Below are 19,192 nucleotides of genomic sequence, written 5' to 3' on the forward strand. Positions count from 1 at the left end.
CTTGTCAGGTCCCTTCCCCATTTTTTAAAAAATTGCATTAAGGTTATTAATTTATTTTTTGTTGTTGTTGTTGAGGCAATTGGGTAAATGGCTTGCCTAGAGTCACACAACCAGCAAGTGTTAAGTGTCTGAGGCCAGATTTGAACTCCGGTCTTCCTGACTTCAGGGCTGGTGCTCTATCCACTGAGCCACCTACCTGCCCCAAGTTTATTAATTTTTAATACATATTGCTTTATGAATCATTGGGAGAGAAAAATTGGAACAAAAATAATATTACATTACCTTCATATACTACAACTTTTTTAGCCATTTCCCCAATTGATGGACATCTACTCATCTTCCAATTCTTTGCTGCTACTTTTTTGTGCATATGGGTTATTTTCCCTCCTTTATGATTTCCTTGGAATAGAAGCCCAGTAGAAACACTGCTGGATCAAAGGGTATGCACAGTTTAATAGCTCTTTGAGCATAGTTCCAAATTACTCTCCAGGATGGTTGGATTGTCATGCATCAGTATCCCAATTTTTCCATATCCCCTCCAATATTTATCATTATCTTTTCCTGTCATCTTAACCAATCTGAGAAGTGCGAGATGGTACTTCAGTTGCATTTCTCCAATCAGTAGTGATTTGGAACATTTTTTTCACATAACTATAAATTTTTTTCTAGTTCTATAAAATGTTTGGCAGTTTGATTGGTATGGCCCTGAATAAGTAGACCAATTTAGGCAGAATTGTCATTTTTATTATATTAGCTCAGTTTAGCCATGAACAATTGATATTTTCCCAATTGTTTAGATCTGAAATTGTGTTCATATAGTTCTTGAGTTTGTCTTAGATCCCCTCCCCATCTACTTTAACTTGGAGATGAAGACACTAGGAGCTGGGTGATGAGGAGGTACAGAGGAATGCCTGAGCCAAATCTTTATAGAAAGTAGGAGTTCCTGGAGAATAAAGAGAGAAAGGAAATTCTAGACTGGGGAAGAATAGAGAAAGGAGAGCATTCTAGACTTGAAAAATAGAGAGCATTGGAACTAGCCAGGTAGGGTTAGGAAAGCAAACCCAAGAAGGAAAAAAGGAAATAAAGGGAGACCAGAAAAAAATGAGAAAATGAGATCAATAAGCAGTGAGTTATTAAATGAAATCAGAGGACTTGAAACCAGTAGGAGAAAAAGGAGACTTGTTCCCAGTTTTACACCTCCAACATCCCCTGCCTCCCATGTCCTTGTCACTTTTGGTAGCTGATTTATCAGTATCAGTAAAAAAGAGGAAAGAAATAAGAAGAGTTAGAGGGAAATTGTGCTGGACTTTGGTACGAAAGAACTGATAAAGTATAAATAGCAGACTGTCTCCCTTCCTACAGTTGAAACATCCCATAATCCAGACAATTGTGTTTGGAAACGACCTCTGTCATCACGGGCCTGAGGTGCTGAGAAGTTACATGACTTCTTTAGGGTTGGACTCTCAGGATGTGGCAATGGCCTAACTTGAACTTGGCTTTTCCTGGTTCTCCAGGCACTGCTGTGGTAGAGTGCCTTACACTCTGGTTGTGTCGGTAATTAGGGTAGAGGGAAGGGAAGCTTGTGGGTGAAATCTTGAGGCTTCTCTTAGAGGTCTGAAAAGTGACCTGATGTCATGATAATGGGGTGCAGGGGAGATGGGCTCTTGAGCCTTGGTGCAGGTTGTTATGGCAGCCAGCTAGTACTGTGGACTTGGAGATTGAACACTGAACTTGGAGATTGGAAGACCTAAATTCAGATCTATCTCCAGACTCTTGCCCTTTGTGTCACTTGGGCAACTCACTTAACTTCTGTTGCCTTAGTTTCTTTATCTGTAAAATAGAGGTAATAATAGTACTTACTTTCCAGGGTTCTTGTGGGGATCTGATGAGATATTATTTGTAAAGTGTTTTGCAAACCTTCCAGAATTATGTAAATGCTTGCTATTCCAACCTAACTTTCTTAGCTTCTCAATCTACTTCCCTGTGAATCTTTAGCTTTAGGTGGAACAATCCTCTTAATAGCTCCCCTTTTAAGTCTTGTGCTTTTCTACTCTGTCTCTTCTTGACATTTTTGTCAGCTGGAAAGCCTTCATCTCTTGTCCCCCAAATCCTATCATTGTCCAAAGCCAAACTCAAGTTCTTTAGCATTTATGAGGTCTTTTTATCTTGGGGATTTTCTTTTGTTCTTGAAACATAACAGTCATTTGTACTGCTCATTGATAACTAACCATCTTGACTGTCTTGTCATTTTATCTTATGATTTACAATTTTTTAAAAATTAATGTCTTTGGTTCCTTTATTTCTTTGTCTTATCCCTCCTCGTCCCTTACTGTGTTTCCGAGGAGCAAGCTTGTTTTATTTTCTTTTTCATGTAAGCTGTGGTTATTGTGTGTTTCTCTCTGCTTCATTTCACATTAATCTTGTCCTGTTTCTTTTGACCTCTTCACAATATTTCCTTGTGACAAAGTAATGTTCTTTACATCCATGTGTTACAATGTTTACATGTTCTTCAAATGATAAAAACCTATTTTATTTTCATTTCATTGCTATCATCAAAAGTTCTTCTATGAATATTTTAGTGGATATGGGACTTTCGTGCCTTGATCAATGATGAATATGGACTTATTCAGTTATTTTTAGCAAATTGTTTTCTAGAATTATTTGACCAGTTTACAACTAGCTCTACCAACAAATGGAGGGTTGGTATACTTCTTTTTTCTTAGTTCCTCCCATATGATCAGTTCCATAATTTTGCTATTTTGTTTTTTCTTATAATTTATTAACTCTTTTGCCATTTAACTCTTCATGTATTTGATGCCTTGTCTTCCTACCCCAGCCACTAAATTCTCAGCAGGTCAATATTCATTTGAAAAGAGTGCTCAATCAACTGGTAGTTGATTAAAAGTAAAAGTATTATGTGTGGATGGAAATGATAATGTGTAGGGAAATTTCATCCAAACACAGTCTACCTAAATGCCAGATTTAACCTCTTCCTTGTCATTTGCATTCTAGTTACCCAACATGATGGTGGGTGAAGAGAAATCTTCTGTAAGAAATCGCTGGCTTACATCCAAAGAAAAAGATGAAGAAAAGACAAGTTCACATAAAGAAGAAACTCAGCAGACACCAGAAGAGACCTCACAGACACCAGGAAATGGTGAGTGGGACTTTTGTTATTTTGCAATGATATTAACCTTTGTGACCCTTTATCATCTCTGAGTATTACTGAGAGTCTTAGGTTCTAGATGAAGGGGGGAAAAGGCAAGCACCAAAAACCACTCAGAGAAAAGACTGCTTTTGGTGAGGAATAATTGTTGTCACCACTACTTATTTGCACTTAAATGTCATGTTACTTTGTCTTATTAGATCTGGGGTTACCCAAGTGCAGTTTTGTCACATTGAGTCAGAATAATAAAGAAAAATGGGCCTTCAAAATCAGATTAAGGCTGAGTAATATAGAAGGGGACTGAGGAACGTATATATTTTATGTAAAATTAATTTTCATTTTAGCTTGCTCAAATTAAATTTAAAATTTTGGTGAATGATTTTTTTTTTTTTTGCTGAGGCAATTGGGGTTAAGTAACTTGTCCAGGATCACACAGCTAGTAAGTATTAAGTATCTGAGACCAGATTTGAACTCGGATCCTCTTGACTTCAGGGCTGGTGCTCTATCCATGCACTAACTAGCTGTCCCTAGGTTTTGTTTTTGAAGCTTGTGTATTGAGAATATTCTAGAATGGTCTCTTAATTAACAATATAATTCTATATATATATACATATATGTATGTATTTACATTACACACACACATACCTTTGAATCTAGATTCATAATAGATTGTGAAATTGTGAACAGGGAAGACAAACAGGGTGGGGAGAAAAGTTATATTTTCTGTAGTGCATGATAGGCTGCAAAGTCACAATTTTTCCCCTTCTTTCAGAGTCCTGGCAGCATTTCTCCTTATAAAATTCCTCAAATTGAAAGTGGCAAGTGTTAAAAAACAATTCTTGCAAAGAAACAGGAAACATCAGTCAATTTGACCAACTTCTCTTTCTCGTTTCATTTCCTCTCTGTGCCTTTGTATCACTATCCCCTATGCCTAAAACAAACTCCTTTTTTGGTCTTCACTCCTTCATATCCCTTGATTCTTTTTTTTTTTCACATTTATTTCTAATTTATACAATAAAACAAGCGTTTTCATAACACTTTAATTTGTAAAAATGCATATGAAACTGCAAATCTATTATGTATAACTTATTATTCCTTTCAAGTATATAATAAAGGTATCATGTAGATCCATTATATTCCCTTCCCCCTTGCCAAGCCCTATGGCCTGAGATGACTATCATTAGACAAATAGATATTTATTCCCCTGATTCTTTCAGATATTCAGGCCAGGTGCTGTATTTTGCGGGAGGCCTTGCAGATCTCCCTAATTACTTGGCCTTCCCTTCTAAGATTACCTTTCCTCCACTATGCATCTGTTTTATAGGCACCTTATGGGCTGCTAGGTGGTACAGTGGGTAGAATGTTGAGCTTTAAGTCATGAGATCATCTTCCTAAGTTCATATCCAGCCTCAGACACTTACCTAATTGTGTGATTCTGGGCAAGTCACTTAACTCTGTTTGCCTCAGTTTCCTCATCTGTAAAATGAGCTGGAAAAGAATATGGCAAACCACTGCAGTATCTTTGCCAAGAAAACCTCAAATGGAGTCACAAAAAATCAGACATGATTGAAACAACTAAGGAACAAAATTTATTTATGTGTTTTTTCCATTTGTGTTTTGTCTATTTTTGTATCTTTATTGCTAATCATAGTTATTGTGACAGTATAAACCCTTAATTTTAAATAAATGCTTGATGATTAATTATAGTCATTTAAAAGGTATAACTTTTCATTTATAAGAGACTTTTCATTTTGAGGCTTCTCTCAGAAGCCATAATGTAGAAGACATTAAATAATTTTCCCTGAAAATCTTAATGGATATCAACCTATTTGATTCTTTCATTCAGTATTTCATTCATTGTGTACTAAGAGATACACATTCAAAAGGTGAAGCAATCCCTGTTGTAATTTGTCACTTTACAAGCATTAATTAAGCACTGGCAGTGTGATAAGTGTTGTATTAATTACCATTTATTTGGTTCTCAGAGAGGAGGCCCAGTGTGCCTGGAGTATATGAATAGAAATAATAGATAATCATTTTGGAAAGATCAATTGAGCATGGGTAGGAAAGAGCTTGAAAAGTCCCCTTATTTTAGAGGCTACAAGGAAGCATATAATTTGAGAATGGGAGCAGTCTGGTCAGATCTATCTTTTGGCAGTGAAGTTGGATTAGACATGAGACAGAGAGATCAATTAAGAGGCTGTTCCAGTATTCCCTTAGTTCTAAGGTGGTGAGAAGGGATAGATGCACAAATACTGCATTTTCTTTCTGTAGACTCTCCAACATTACTTATTTCTGTCTTTGGTCAACTTTGGCTTACTGTCCTTTCAAGGAACTCTAAGAATTAGCTCTTTCTTGACTGATGTTTCTTGTATGGTATTTTGAAGTTTGTTTCTGTTGGTGTCTTGATTCATCCCTAGGGGTAAGTCATGGCAGAGTCCTTCACATGAGAGTCTCTAATTCCTTGTAGGATGACACACTTTGTAATTATTATGCATGTTCTAAACAGCAGAATTTATTTGGCATCTGATTGGTTATTCAAGGTGAGGGTGTAGACATGCTATTTCCCTAGCTTTGCTTCCAATATTTCTCTGAATTAATTTTTATTTCTTAATATTCCATTACATTAATGCATCCCAAATTATTGAGCCAATCCCCTAGTCAATGATTACTTTGTCTCCAGTTCTTTTGATACCCCAGAAAGTGGTACACTATCATGTCTGAGCTCTTTGGTTTAATGCCTGTTGGAGACTCTCTGGGTTAAAGAGTATGGATACTTGAATAATTTTTCAGAACTTATTGACAAATTGCTTTCCAGAATGATTGGACCTGTTTATACCTGCACAAATAGTGCATTATCTTTCTGTAGACTCTCCAACATTACTTATTTCTGTCTTTGGTCAACTTTGGCTTACTGTCCTTTCAATGAACTCTAAGAATTAGCTCTTTCTTAACTGATGTTTTTTGTATGTTATTTTGAAGTTTGTTTCTGTTGGTGTCTCGGTTCATCCCTAGGTAAGTCTTGGCAGAGTCCTTCACATGAGAGTCTCTAATTCCTTGTAGGATGATACACTTTGTAATTATTATGCATGTTCTAAGTTAAGGAAGTTTGGTTTTCCTTTTAGTGTATCATCAGGCCAGATTTATAAGCCTTCAGAAAGAATAATAGAAGCCCACTAGTCCAACTTCCTTATTTATCATTTGAGGACACCAAGACCAAGAGAAAGTAAGTGATCTGTTTAAAATCAAACAGATACTTGGTAAAGTTTAGACAAGAACTAAGTGGTCCAACTCCAGATTGAGTAATTTATAGGCTTTTAGTACATTTTTTTAAAAAATCAAATTAAAAACATCTGTACTATGTAAATTAGGTCCATAAAAATCTTTCCTTTTATATTTAAGATTAGCTAAACAGGATAACACTTGAATGAGGACACTGACATTGAGCTGGAAAATATGAAAAGGAGCCTTAACTGGTTTCTTTTACCCATTTCAATTCCAATGTTGTGGTAAATAACTTTTCAGTGTGATTATGTGGTACCTTACATTAAAGAGGGGGAAGGAAGCCCACAAGTCTCATATGTCTAGCCTTATCAGCCAACTGGAGATAAGCAAGGTATTAGTAAAGACCTGTGTCTTTAAGTGTGGTAGCAGCACATTATACAAGGCTTTCCTAGCTTTCCTTTTTGGTCTAGGAAAAGACCTCTTATCCTTTCAGACTGACTGAATGAATGGAGAAATCATTAAGTGCTGACTAGTTATGCTAGGCCCTGTGCTAAGTGCTGCAGACACAAATAGAAAGATAGTCTCTATGGTCAGAGTTTTTTGTTGTTGTTATTTTTTTATTAAAGCTTTTTATTTTCACAACATATGCATAAATAGTTTTCAACATTCTCCCTTGCAAAACTCTAATTTTTCTCCCTCCCTCCTCCTACCCCTACACCTAGGTGGCAAGTAATTCAATATATATTAAACGTGTGTGGTTCTTGTATAAATATTTCCACAGTTGTCATGCTACACAAGAAAAATCAGATCAAAAAGGGAAAAAATGAGAAAGAAAACAAAATGCAAGCAAACAACAAAAAAAAGTGAAAATACTGTGTTGTGATCCACATTCAGTCTCTACAATCCTCTCTCTGGGTTATGTTCAGAATTTAAAAGAAAATATAGAGGGAATGGTGTCCATGGAAGGAAATTTGCTTTGGGGAGTCACTGATGAATGAGGCAGCCGATTGACATATTCTTTCCAAGAGACATGAGGTATTTATTCTTTGCTAACTCTGTGCCTTGAGATCTTCGAGCATAGTGATTGGTTGAGGGGAATGAAAGATAAGATTGGAATGTTTTACTTTTCTACTCAAAGTTAACTAACTAGCAGGATGTGAAACCATCCCATCTTGGCTGCCAAGTGCTTTGGGACTCTTTGAGCCCAGATGAATATTTATTAATTTATCATTAGGGAAAAAGGAGGTAAGAATTAAATGGTTCTAGAAGTGAAAGCAAAAAACAATGGATGTTTATCAGATATTAGCCACTTGGCAGGAGGACATCTTTGAGATGTTTTCTTAAGTTAAGATTTTATGGAGGTTTTCTCAAGTTAAGATTTTGTTTTACTTGGAATTCTATTCTACTGCCCTTAGAATCCGCAGGGGAAAGGAAAATAATCTTCCAAAATACAGATAATCTAGCTAGAGGAAAAAAAACACCTTAATTATTAATGTGGTTACATATCGTTGTGTATGTGATGTATATTCTATAAGAAGTAATAGCACTTCATTTTCATTCCCCAGAGGGAAGATGAAAATTAAAAAATTCTAAGGAAATATACACTACAAAAATTAGCATTTATATAGTGTTACAAAGTTTTTCAAGCACTTTAAATATATTATCTCATGTGATTCTCATAGCAGGTGAGGTAGGTACTGTTATTATTTCTATTTCATAGATGGAAAACTTGAGCCTGAGGGGTTATAACTTGCTCTTAGGCTCACATGTAGTATCTGAATATAGGTTTTAAACTTGGGAATTCTTGATTCCAAACCCAGCACCCTATCCCTTGTATCACCTCATTGCCTCTTATACTAAGAAATTATAAGCCACTAATTGAGGGGGTAATTGTTTAATAGACTCCTATTCAGCTCAGTATCTTTGGTTATTATTGTAGTTCATAAGCCTTCAGAAGCAGCTTCATAACTGGGTTTTTTAAATGGTGCCAGGCTTGAAGATCCTTCTTTTTAAGTATCCTTTCTTGTATCAAGCTATTTCTCTTTTACTTCATCTTGGCTTTACCTCCCTGCTCTCCTCCCTCCTCTCCAGTAAAGCTATTTTTCTTTCAATGTTTGGCCAAGAGTTAAATGTTTATGCCCTACTTTGTGGGCTTTATAACTCATAAAAGTAAATTTCAGTAGAACTTTTTAAACTGTATTTGCTTAGAAAAACTATGGGAAGTATGATCCTTTCTGTGGACTTTTTTGTGTTGTGCTGGTCTTAAACTTGTTTGCCACCACTCCCTGAAGTGATTATTGCTGTAGTCAAAAACATTCTCTTAAGGAGTTATCTCCTTGAAATGGCTTCTTTTGGAAGAGGCTAATTATACTTTATGCTGAAAGGTTTCAAAGTTTAAATCAATTGTAGAATTGTTTTCTTTAGATTTCGCCGTACTTGATTAGAGATTTTTAAATGGTTTAATCCCCTCTTTATGATCTTTTCTTAAAAGAATTTTTTAGTCCTCATTGACAAGCTTTTCTTTTGTTCGTTCTGACTCACCTTGGCATTTGTTATAGCATTTGGAGTATAAATTAGGAAGCCCCTACAGATGGGGTGAGACAGTGGTGTGAGGCTAAATAGGCTTGAATTTCTGGGCTTATAGTCCATCTATCTCTCTTGTCTTTGCTGCCTGAGTGACCTTCAGCTCGGTCATTGACTCTCCTTAGGCTTCAGTTTCCTCATCTAGCTAGCTGGCAGGTCTTGGGGATGGCTGAATCAGCAGCAGCAACTTCTGGAGCAATTTCTTAGCCCAGACATGGCAAGAAAGTCATGTAACTGGTCAGAAGACTATTCCATGCGATCCTTTGCTGGCACTGGGAACAGGACAGTTGCATTGCTCATAAATGGATCCAGGTTGCAGTCCTCATCAGTCTCAGTCTCAGAGCAAGTGGGAGCACTAACGCACCAGAGCTAACATTGAAGGGGGAAGAGGGACCCCTGGCTCCAGTGCCAGGGGAAAATGCTTGAGGTTCCTCATAGACTAGAGCACAGCCCAGGAGAGCAGTGACTACACGTACCCTTCTTAGATGAGCTGCCTTAGAAGAATTGAAAACTGAAAGACTCCTACCTAGAACTAGCTCTGAAAACAATGTCACAAAAAACCTGGGATAGGCTCTTCCACTCCTGAAACAGAATCAAATTTTAGCATAAAGTTACAATTGAAGAAACAGGCAAGAAAATGAGCAAACAAAAAAAGAACCTGGCCATGGAAAATTCCTATGGTAACAGGAAGGATCAAAACAGTAGACAACCAAGTCAAAATAATGACATTCAAAGCCTCAAGGAAAAAATGTGAACGGCACACAAGCCCAACAAGAATTTCTGGAAGTACTCAAAAAAAGAGTTTAAAAATCAAGTAAGAGAGTAAAAATTGGAAAAATAAATGACCATGATGAAAGAAAATCATGAAAAAAGAATCAACATTTTGGTAAAGGAAGGCACAAAAAATAGTGGGAAAAAAAAACCACACCTTAAAATAGAATAGCAAGAGGATTTTGAGAAGATGATGGAGTAGATCAGAAAATTTCAAGCTCTCCAGATATCCCCCCACAAATAGATTAAGTTTTCACCTCAAGGTGAATATAGACTGGTGAAAAACAAAAAAGACCTGCAATAGAACAGTGGGACTGCGGGGACTACCCGAAGCTGAAGACCCCAAGTTTGGTTTTAAACCTCCAGGCTAGCCCCTGGGAAACAGTAAGGGAGGAACCCTGGACAAGATGGGTTCTGGGAACCACAGAAACTTTCACCTTCCCAACAGCATGAGGAATCAGGGCTCTGAGTGCAGGAAGTCTGAAGGAACCTCTGCTAATTAGAAACACCAAGATCCAGGGTAGTTGCAAAGATGTGGCCCTGGATGAGAAAAAACCAGCCCCTGTGAATACAGAAGTAATGGGCCAGGGATGCTGCTGGCTGCTTGCCAGGAGGGTGGAGCATTTTGTTTTGGGGTTCCTGGTCAGAACAGAGAGTTGAAATGAAGCACCATCCCCCAAACCCAAACCAAATTAGAGGTGTTTATACTAATAGTTATTGAAAAAATAAAAACAGAAATATAACCATAGATGCTTACTGTAAGAATAAAGAAAACCTAGGTTCATCTTCAGAGCACAGTAAAGTTAAAAAAAAAGCCTCTTTTACCTCAAAGAGTAACATTATATGGCTCTCTTCCCAGAAAGAATTTATAGAACTCAGAAAAGAATTTTAAAAGTGAGAGAAATGGAAGAAAAACTAAAAAACAAAAAACAAGAAAATGAAAAAATGTTAACCAACCAAAGGTCTTAAAGTAGTCTAAAAGAGTTTTAAAGAAGTTTTCAAAGATTCTTGAAGAAGAAAATAATTCTTTGAAAATTAGAATTGGGCAAGGGGGAGCTAGTGAAACTATAAGAAACCAAGAAATAAAATGTAAAGAATGAAAAAATAGAACAGAATGTGAAACATTGTATTAAAAGACAACAACTCTAGAGAACAGATCAAGAAGAAAAAAATATAAGAATAATTGAACAACATGAAAGATGTGACAAAAAAAAAACCTTGACATAATAATGCAAGAAATAATAAAAAAAAGTTTTTTTTTGATCTGGAATGATAGAATACAAGGAGAAAGTAGAAGCTCCACCAATCACCACTTCAAACAGATTCTCTGTGGAAAACACTTAAAAATATTTTTGCCAAATTTCAAAGATTAAAGAGAAAATATAATTAAAAGAAACAATCCCTATTCAGGTAAGCTGGGTCCTAGAATAATATATACCAGCAATCAAAGAATTAGATCTATAGCCAAATATATCATATCTAGCAAAATTATCCATAATATAAAATGGAAAAAAAGGGACATTCAACGAACTTCCTGATTTTCAGGACTTTGTTTCAACTAAGCCTGAACTTAATAGAACATTTAACATATAAGAGCCCATATAAAAGATTAATTTCAAGGAACACTACATGGACAAACTGTTTATTTTATGCATAGAAATATATGTTGTATGTTTAAGATTGGCACCAATAATTGGAGAGCTCAAAAGAAAAATTGGGTTGATGTTAGAATCCTTACAAAGTGTTATTAACTTATTAGAGTTGATAGAAACAATGCTTATGTAATTGGTTCACATATTAGAGCTCACTCATTAGAGTTCGCAAGTTTGGGAGATTCACAAGTTAGAAATCCACAGTCCCACTCTCTCAGAGGAGGAGTCAACCTTTGGGTTCACACCTTTAAGAGATCTTGTGTAAGCAACTATTAGAGCTTCAGTCAAGAGACTTGAAGAGATTGAGAAGTGAGAAGTCAGTGGAGGAGATTGAGAAGCCAGGAGTCGGAGTTGAGCTATAGGCAGAAGCTGGAAGAGCTAAAAGACAAGCTGCAAGAATTCCTGGAACCAAGGAAGGAGATGGGCCTCTAAGAAAACTAACGAGGCTATTTTGGAAGAGACAATAAAAGACTGTACTTTAATCCTTGGCTGCTTTTGAAGTGATTATTGATTGGAACTGAAATGAAGGCTGCCTCCAGAGAACCTCCCCAAGAAACCTGCTCCCAAAGAACCATTATATTTTAGAAATAAGAGTCCAAAAAGCAAAACTGTGTGATAGGTAACGGTAAAAATAGTAATTATGTTATACAAATGAGGTGTGGAGGAAGAACTGACACAGCAGTATTAGCCAGGGAGGAGGGCTGATAGTTCTGAAAACCTCCTTACCTTGGGGAACACTGGTATTCATATCATAAAGGGTGTAACTTCCAAATCAAGAAATAAGAGCGAAAAGAATAGGATAAAGTGGGATGTAGAAGGATGTGTTATGGCAGTGGGACAAGCTGTATGGATTAGTTAATAGTCAAGTGATAAAGGATGAACTAGGATATAAAAGAGCATGTAGAGTTATGATAGTGGGACAAGATGTGTGGATTAATGGGAATGATATAAGAGAGTAGGGAAAGAAAGATAAGGGAGGGACTCAGGGGCGGGGCAGCAGGGGTAAGAATGAGTAATAGTAAGGCAAGTTAAGGAGCAGAATTATAGTAGAGGAGTTAACAGAATTACATAAATATTACAAGGATGAGGAGTAGCATTTATTAGGGAAAAAAGGTAGGACTAGTAATCATTGATCTTGGACAAGTCAAATGTAAAGATTCAATGTACATTATGTGTCAACCATATTAAGAATGTTTTAGATGCTTGTTTGTATATGGGTAAACGTTATGTGTATGTGTATATACATAAATGCATCTCAGTATATGTGTATATCTGCCTATGTAGGGTATGTATAGATGTATGCATATGTGTATTTATGTATATACATACATATGCAAAAATGTGTACATATAAATATATCTGTGCTTAACTGTAGCCTGCTTGGGGAATGTGGGGGGGGATGACAGGGGAAAGAAGAATAAAGTAGAAAGTGTACAGCAGAGAACAAAAAAATAACCTACAAGGAAGCAAAGAAAAAATAGACACTCATGAATATAATCTCTTCTATTATTATATGTTTTCTTGGAATGGAAATTTATTGTTACATATTTTGAATCCTCCCTGATGTCTGCTAGATTCATGACAATGTTTTGTTTATTTTACATTTTGTTTAATTAAAAAAACTGAAAACACAAAACAATCGAATAGGCCAAATGATAAAAAGGAACAAAAAAAAGTACTGAAGAAAACTCCTAAAAAGAAGTTAAATTGGCCAAATGGGAAAAGAGGTACAAAAATTTGGTGAAGGAAAGAACTCCTTAAAAAGTAGAATTGGCCAAAATGGAAAAGAAGGTATAAAATAATTATTTAAAAATTGAAATTGTACATGTGGAAGCTCTGTGAGACATCAAGAAATAATAAAATGAAACCAAACATGGAAAAATAGGGGGGGAAAAAGTATGAAATAGGACAATTGGAAAACAGATTGAGGAGAGATCATTTAGGAGTTATTGGATTATATGAAAACCATGATCAAGAGGGAAAAAAAACCTCAAGACACCACCTTTTAAGAAATTGTCAAGAAAAAATGCTCTGATGTCCTAGAACTGGGAGTAAAATTGAAAGAATCCACTCATCACCACCTGAAAGAGATCCCAAAATGAAAACTCCCAGTAATGTTACAGCTAAGTTTCAGCACTCTCAAGTCAAGGAGAAATATTGCAAGTATCTGGGAAAAACAAGTCACGTATCAAAAACCACAGTCAGGGTAACACAAGAATTAGTATCTTCATGAAAGGATTAAAGGGCTTGGAATGTGATATTGGGGTGGGAAGAGGGGGGAGGGAGCTAGGGTACCCAGCAAAATTGAGTATAATCCTTCAGAGGAAAAGGATAGACATTCAATGAAACAGAAAGCTTTTAATCATTCTTGAAGAAAAGGCTAGAGCTGAAGAGAACATTTGACTTTAAAATAAAAACTCAAAAGAAACCTAAAAAGGTAACCAGAAAAGAGAAATTGTAATCCACAAGGTGAAACTGTTTACACTCTTACCTAGGAAGATGATAACTCTAACTCTTAAGAACTTTGTCATTAGTAGGGAAGTTAGGAGTACAGATAAAGGACATAGGTGTAAGTTGACTATGGCAGGATGGCATCCACAAAAAGGGATTGGGAAAGATGAGAAAGAGGGTTCCTTTGGGTAGAATGGGGTAAATTATCTCATTCCAAAAAAAGAGCTTTTACAGTGGGGCAGATGGAGGTTTGGTTAGCAGAGAATGCTTAAACTTCACTCGTCAGAATTGGTTCAGAGGTAATAATGAACTCAGTTGGGTATAGGAAGCTATCTTACCTAGTGAGGGAATGCTGTGTGCTTTCAGAACCTGCAACTTAGATGAACTGAGGCAGAATAAAGTTAGACCATAGTATTCATCAGAATTGGCATTATATACAATAACATCAGTATTGTACAATGCTCAATTGTAAATGATTTAGCTATATTCACAGCAATACAGTGATACAAAACAATTCCAAAGGACTCGTGATGAAAAATGCTGTCCACTTCCAGAGAAAGAACAGGGGGAATCTGAATGTAGATCAAAGCTTATTATTTCTTATTTTTCTTTTTTTGGGGGGGCGTTGTTTTCTTTTATAACATGACTAATGAAAATGTTTTGCATGGCTGCACATGTAAAACTTATTTCAAATTGCTTGCCTTCTCAAGGAGGGGTTGAGGAAGAAAGGAGAGAATTAGGAACTTAAATTTTTTTAAATGTTAAATTATTTTTACATGTAATTGGAGAAATATTTTAAAAAACTTTTGAATTATAAAACATTTTGTCCAAAAACCTTCTATCTAAATAGTAGAACTATCGATTCTTGCCTAAATGAATACCCACAACCTTATGTGCTGACTTATTCTAATAACATTTATTTGCTTTTGTGTAGATAGTGTAAATCTCTTCAGGATAGATGTAAATTTTATTTCACGGATATTGCTGATAGTTGATGTGATGAAAACATGATTGAATTTTAGATCTGGAAAGATATACTTTGTACAAAAGAAATTAGCCTAATCAAAGGAGGCTGATGTGGGTGAAGAGAGTAGAATGGTATATAAGGAAATCTAGGGAGGGATAAAAGGCATGATAAAGAATATCAGTTTGGGTGAACATCAATGGAAGTAAATTTGGGTAATGATGTCATGAGACTGTTCTACAGACTAGTTGGGAAAAAAAGAATCTCTGAACTCATTTTTCTTTTCTATTATTTTACCTCTTCCACATTTCTCCCACAGACAACAGAACATCTAATATTTTCTTGTTTTACCATAGTTATAATTTCATTTCTCAAAAGGGAGGGTAGAGATGAGAATAAGCATTTATTAAACACTTACTCTGGGTGTATGTGTGTGTATATACATACACATACATATATACATGCATTTTTAGAAAAATCATTCAAAAAATTGGAATAGTGTTTAGGAGAGTAGTCAGTGTTAATTAGCTCAATGACATCTAGAATAGTAATCTCCAGAACAGATTGGTTGTGCAAACCATCCTTTAAAAAAAAAGTTTGAGAAAATACCCAGGATAGCTATATTTTTATAAATTATGTTATATATTTATGAGATATTGTACTAATATATAATGTGTCCTTTAGTGGGGATTTAAGCTTTAATAATTCAGTAATTCTTGCAAGTATAAATACTACATCTTTTAAAAACATTTAAAAGTTTAAATTTTTAAAAATTCAATTTAAATTTCATTTAATTTAAATTTTTTTAAACAAGAGAGGACTATAGGAATAGATGTTGGATTTTATCAAATGCTTTTTCTGCATTTATTGAGATGATTATATGTTTTTTGTTAATTTAGTTATTAATATGGCTAATTATACTGATAGTTTTCCTAATATTGAACCAGCCCTGCATTCCTGGTAGAAATCCTACTTGATCATGGTGTATTATCCTGGGAATGATTTTCTGTAGTCTTTTTGCTAATATCTTATTTAAGATTTTAGCATCAATATTCATTAGGGAGATTGGTCTATAATTTTCTTTCTCTGTTTTCAACCTACCTGGTTTAGATATCAGTACCATGTCTGTGTCATAAAAGTATGGAGACAGATTTTGGATGACTGCTTCTTGGAGAAGTTGATTAGTAGAGGTGATGCTCTTCTACCATGGTCACATGATTTATATCTCTATCAGACATTTTTCCACAGGGGTCATGTCAGAATATCATGTACATGTCAAAACCTCATTTTGTGATGATACTAAGAACAGGATTACAAATTCAATCCTTTCAGCTTATTGGGAGATAGATCAACAGTGCTTTATAGAGAAAGATCAGAAGATGAGAACTAGTTTTCTGAAATTATGGAGAAACTACTCTTGAATATGATTAGATCAGGAAGAAATACCTTTAATGACAAGCACAGGTCTAATTGTAATCATCATAGGGAACCCCATTGGTATAGGGATTTTCTCAGGAGGGAAGGCATTCTACAACTACGAGAAACCTGGATTACACAGGTGTCAGGGACAATACAATTGGAAGGATTCTGATGCAATCAAGAGGGACAGGCAGGTGCAAAACATCAGTGGAAAGGTCTTTTTTTTTTTTTTTTTTTTTTTTGTACTTTAGTGGGGTTTAATAGCTGGCAAGCTAATAGCTATGGCATGATAAACTTGTTTACTGAAACTTGAAAACTGTTTTGGGAATGGCAAAACCTCAATGTAGACTTTTTCTATATTTGTGGGGTCTACATTTCATTGAAAAGGGTTGAAGTTTAGTATTCTACATGGATATCTACATATTGTTGGTAGACATAGAGTAGTGATGGATGAGATTAGATTTGGAATAGTGTGGAAGGGCTTAAAATGCAAAGAATCTAAAATAGGACAATTTGTGTTTTTGTTGGTGTGTGGTTATAAGATATAAAGTTAAGTAGAAGAGGAATTTGAAAGGTAAAGATTGTGATTCCAAAGCCTTAACTTGAAAAATGTGTGTTGTTCTTTAATCTGTTTAGATTTATTTTCCCAGCTAGGTGGCACAGTGATAGTGTGTTGAACCCAGTTAAGACGAATAAAGATCGGGCCCCAGTTACTAGCTGTGTCATCCTGGGCACTTTATTTAGCCACATCTGCGTCAGTTTCTTCTTCTGTAAAATGGGATTAATAATTGCACCTACCTCCCTGGGTTGTTGGGATAAAATGAGACAATTATAAATCTCTCCCCACACTTCAAAGTGCATTGCAAATGCTAGCTTTTCTTATTATTGAAAGAGGAACTCCTTTAAGTACCTATGGGCAAAATTTTTTCTCTTGCCTTTCTTCTCTCTTCCCCTCCCCTCCCTTTCCAAAGCACTACATTTAATTGGCATGAGTTATTTGCCTTGTCTTTCTTAATAGGGTATGTGGCCTTGGGCTCTGAACTTTTATGTTCTTGACCACTCCTCTGTAAAATGAGGAACATTAAACTAGATTATTGGTTAGGTCTTTTCTGGCTGTAAAATTCCGTGACTGTATTTCATATGTTACACTGATCTCTTGTTATGGCACAGGTTAAGAGGGCAGAATGTTTTTTGTTTTTCTTTTATATCATGTGGTTATATTTTGGAGAAATTGATTGTTCCTGGGGCATATTATAATCCAAGTAGTAAAGAAATATGACTTCATATATATATAATCCTTAAATACCTCTATTTATGTGTGTTAAGTGTGAAATTATATAATATGTGTATATAAATTTATTTTTAAAAATTCTTACCCTAAAAATGAAAATAGTAATGTTATCCAATGGAAAGAAATGAAGCTAGGCCAAATGATTTCATAAGCTTCTTTTAAATTACGAAATATTTTGTATTATGGTAATACACCTCATTTTATCCAATGGTCAGATTTCTGGCATCCTTGACCATGTGGAACACCATTTTATTCTTGTTAATTCTGGTGGAAGGGGGTAGAACTTACAACCCATAGCATGTTAATTTAGTATTTCTATAAAATTAAAATTTAATGATTTAAATAATCTTTACTATTTGTTTTTATCTTGGTAACTTTCAGTTCTAACTTTGGTTACTTCAGACTTGCTGAATGATAGATGATTTGGAGTGCTGGATAGAAAAGATGTGTATTCTGTTGGAGCCAGCTCATTTGAGAGCAGATAAGAAAGAATAAGAAAGATCATTTAGAAGAGCTTAAATTGGACTAATGTTGAAAAATTATCCATACATATGTTCTGAAAATAAAAGGCTTTAAAGGGGAAAAAAAATGCTTAAATTTCTGCAGAGAGAGAATATGAAAATGTGTGCATGTTTAGCCAAATAGTTAATAATAATGTAAAGTTAATAAATTTAAATGACATTAAATAACATTTTGTATCAGGAAATATTTCTATTAGAAAATTTTTAAATCGTTCAAGGGAAAGAAAGCTTCAGTTATCTAAAAAATTGACATTCAGAACACTGCCTTCTCCAGCAGTATCACATTTTTAGTGCAGAGAACTATTCCATTGGTAATATAGGGGGCTTAAAATCTAAATTTTTTAAAAATTAGATAAATAAGAAGAGGCTTACTGAAGGTCTTAAATGTCCTTATTTAAAAATTATGTATTATGGTAGCGCATTATATTTTAGTTAGAAAATAACAAATTAAATGCTTATGTTCTCAGGCACTGAGATCAAAGATGATACAACCTTCCAACTGGCTTATCACTGTTTTCATGGTCGACTATGTTTTGAAGCCTTGGGCTGATTTATGAGTTAAGCATGTACATAGTTTTTTAAAGTGTTAGATGACAATGAGATGATTCAGACCAGTTCCAATGATCTTGTGATGAAAAGTCATCTATACCCAGAGTGTGGACTACAACATAATATTTTCACTCTCTTTGTTGTTGTTTGCTTGCATTTTGTTTTTCTTTCTCATTTTTTTTCCCTTTTTGATCTGATTTTTCTTATGCAGCAAGATTATTGTTCAAATGTGTATACATATATTGGATCTTAACATGTTTGACATATATTGCATTACTTGCCATCTAGGGGATGGATTGTGGGGGGAAGGAGGGGAAAATTTGGAACACAATTGTAAGGGTCAGTGTTGAAAAATTACCCATACTATATTTTGAAAATAAAAAAAAAAATATTGGGTGTTATCTCTGGACATTTCTGTTTAATTTTATATGCTTACAAGAAATTCATATAGCTGGAAAGAAAACATTTTTCCCCTGAATCGTATTAGTTTTTTTTTTCCAAGGTGAAAAAAAAAAGCTTTTTATTTTGGTTATATTTTTATTTCACACTTGTGTCTTTAATATCTTTTTAACCAACATTCAGAACATAGCCATTTTGATT

At 35.0% G+C, this 19,192-nt stretch overlaps 1 protein-coding gene across 1 annotated transcript in view; it reads left to right on the forward strand.

Annotated features, from left to right (window-relative positions):
• SOAT1 (sterol O-acyltransferase 1) overlaps window positions 1-19,192 on the forward strand; it is a 69,447-nt gene that overhangs the window by 8,413 nt on the left and 41,842 nt on the right. The window contains exon 2 of the mRNA XM_031936959.1: window positions 3,013-3,157. Within this exon, the coding sequence (XP_031792819.1) occupies window positions 3,022-3,157 (136 nt within the window). The 5' untranslated portion in view covers window positions 3,013-3,021. The remainder of the gene's footprint in view (window positions 1-3,012; window positions 3,158-19,192) is intronic.

The sequence above is a fragment of the Sarcophilus harrisii genome, chromosome 4, assembly GCF_902635505.1.
Source record: "Sarcophilus harrisii chromosome 4, mSarHar1.11, whole genome shotgun sequence".
NCBI lineage: Eukaryota > Metazoa > Chordata > Mammalia > Dasyuromorphia > Dasyuridae > Sarcophilus > Sarcophilus harrisii.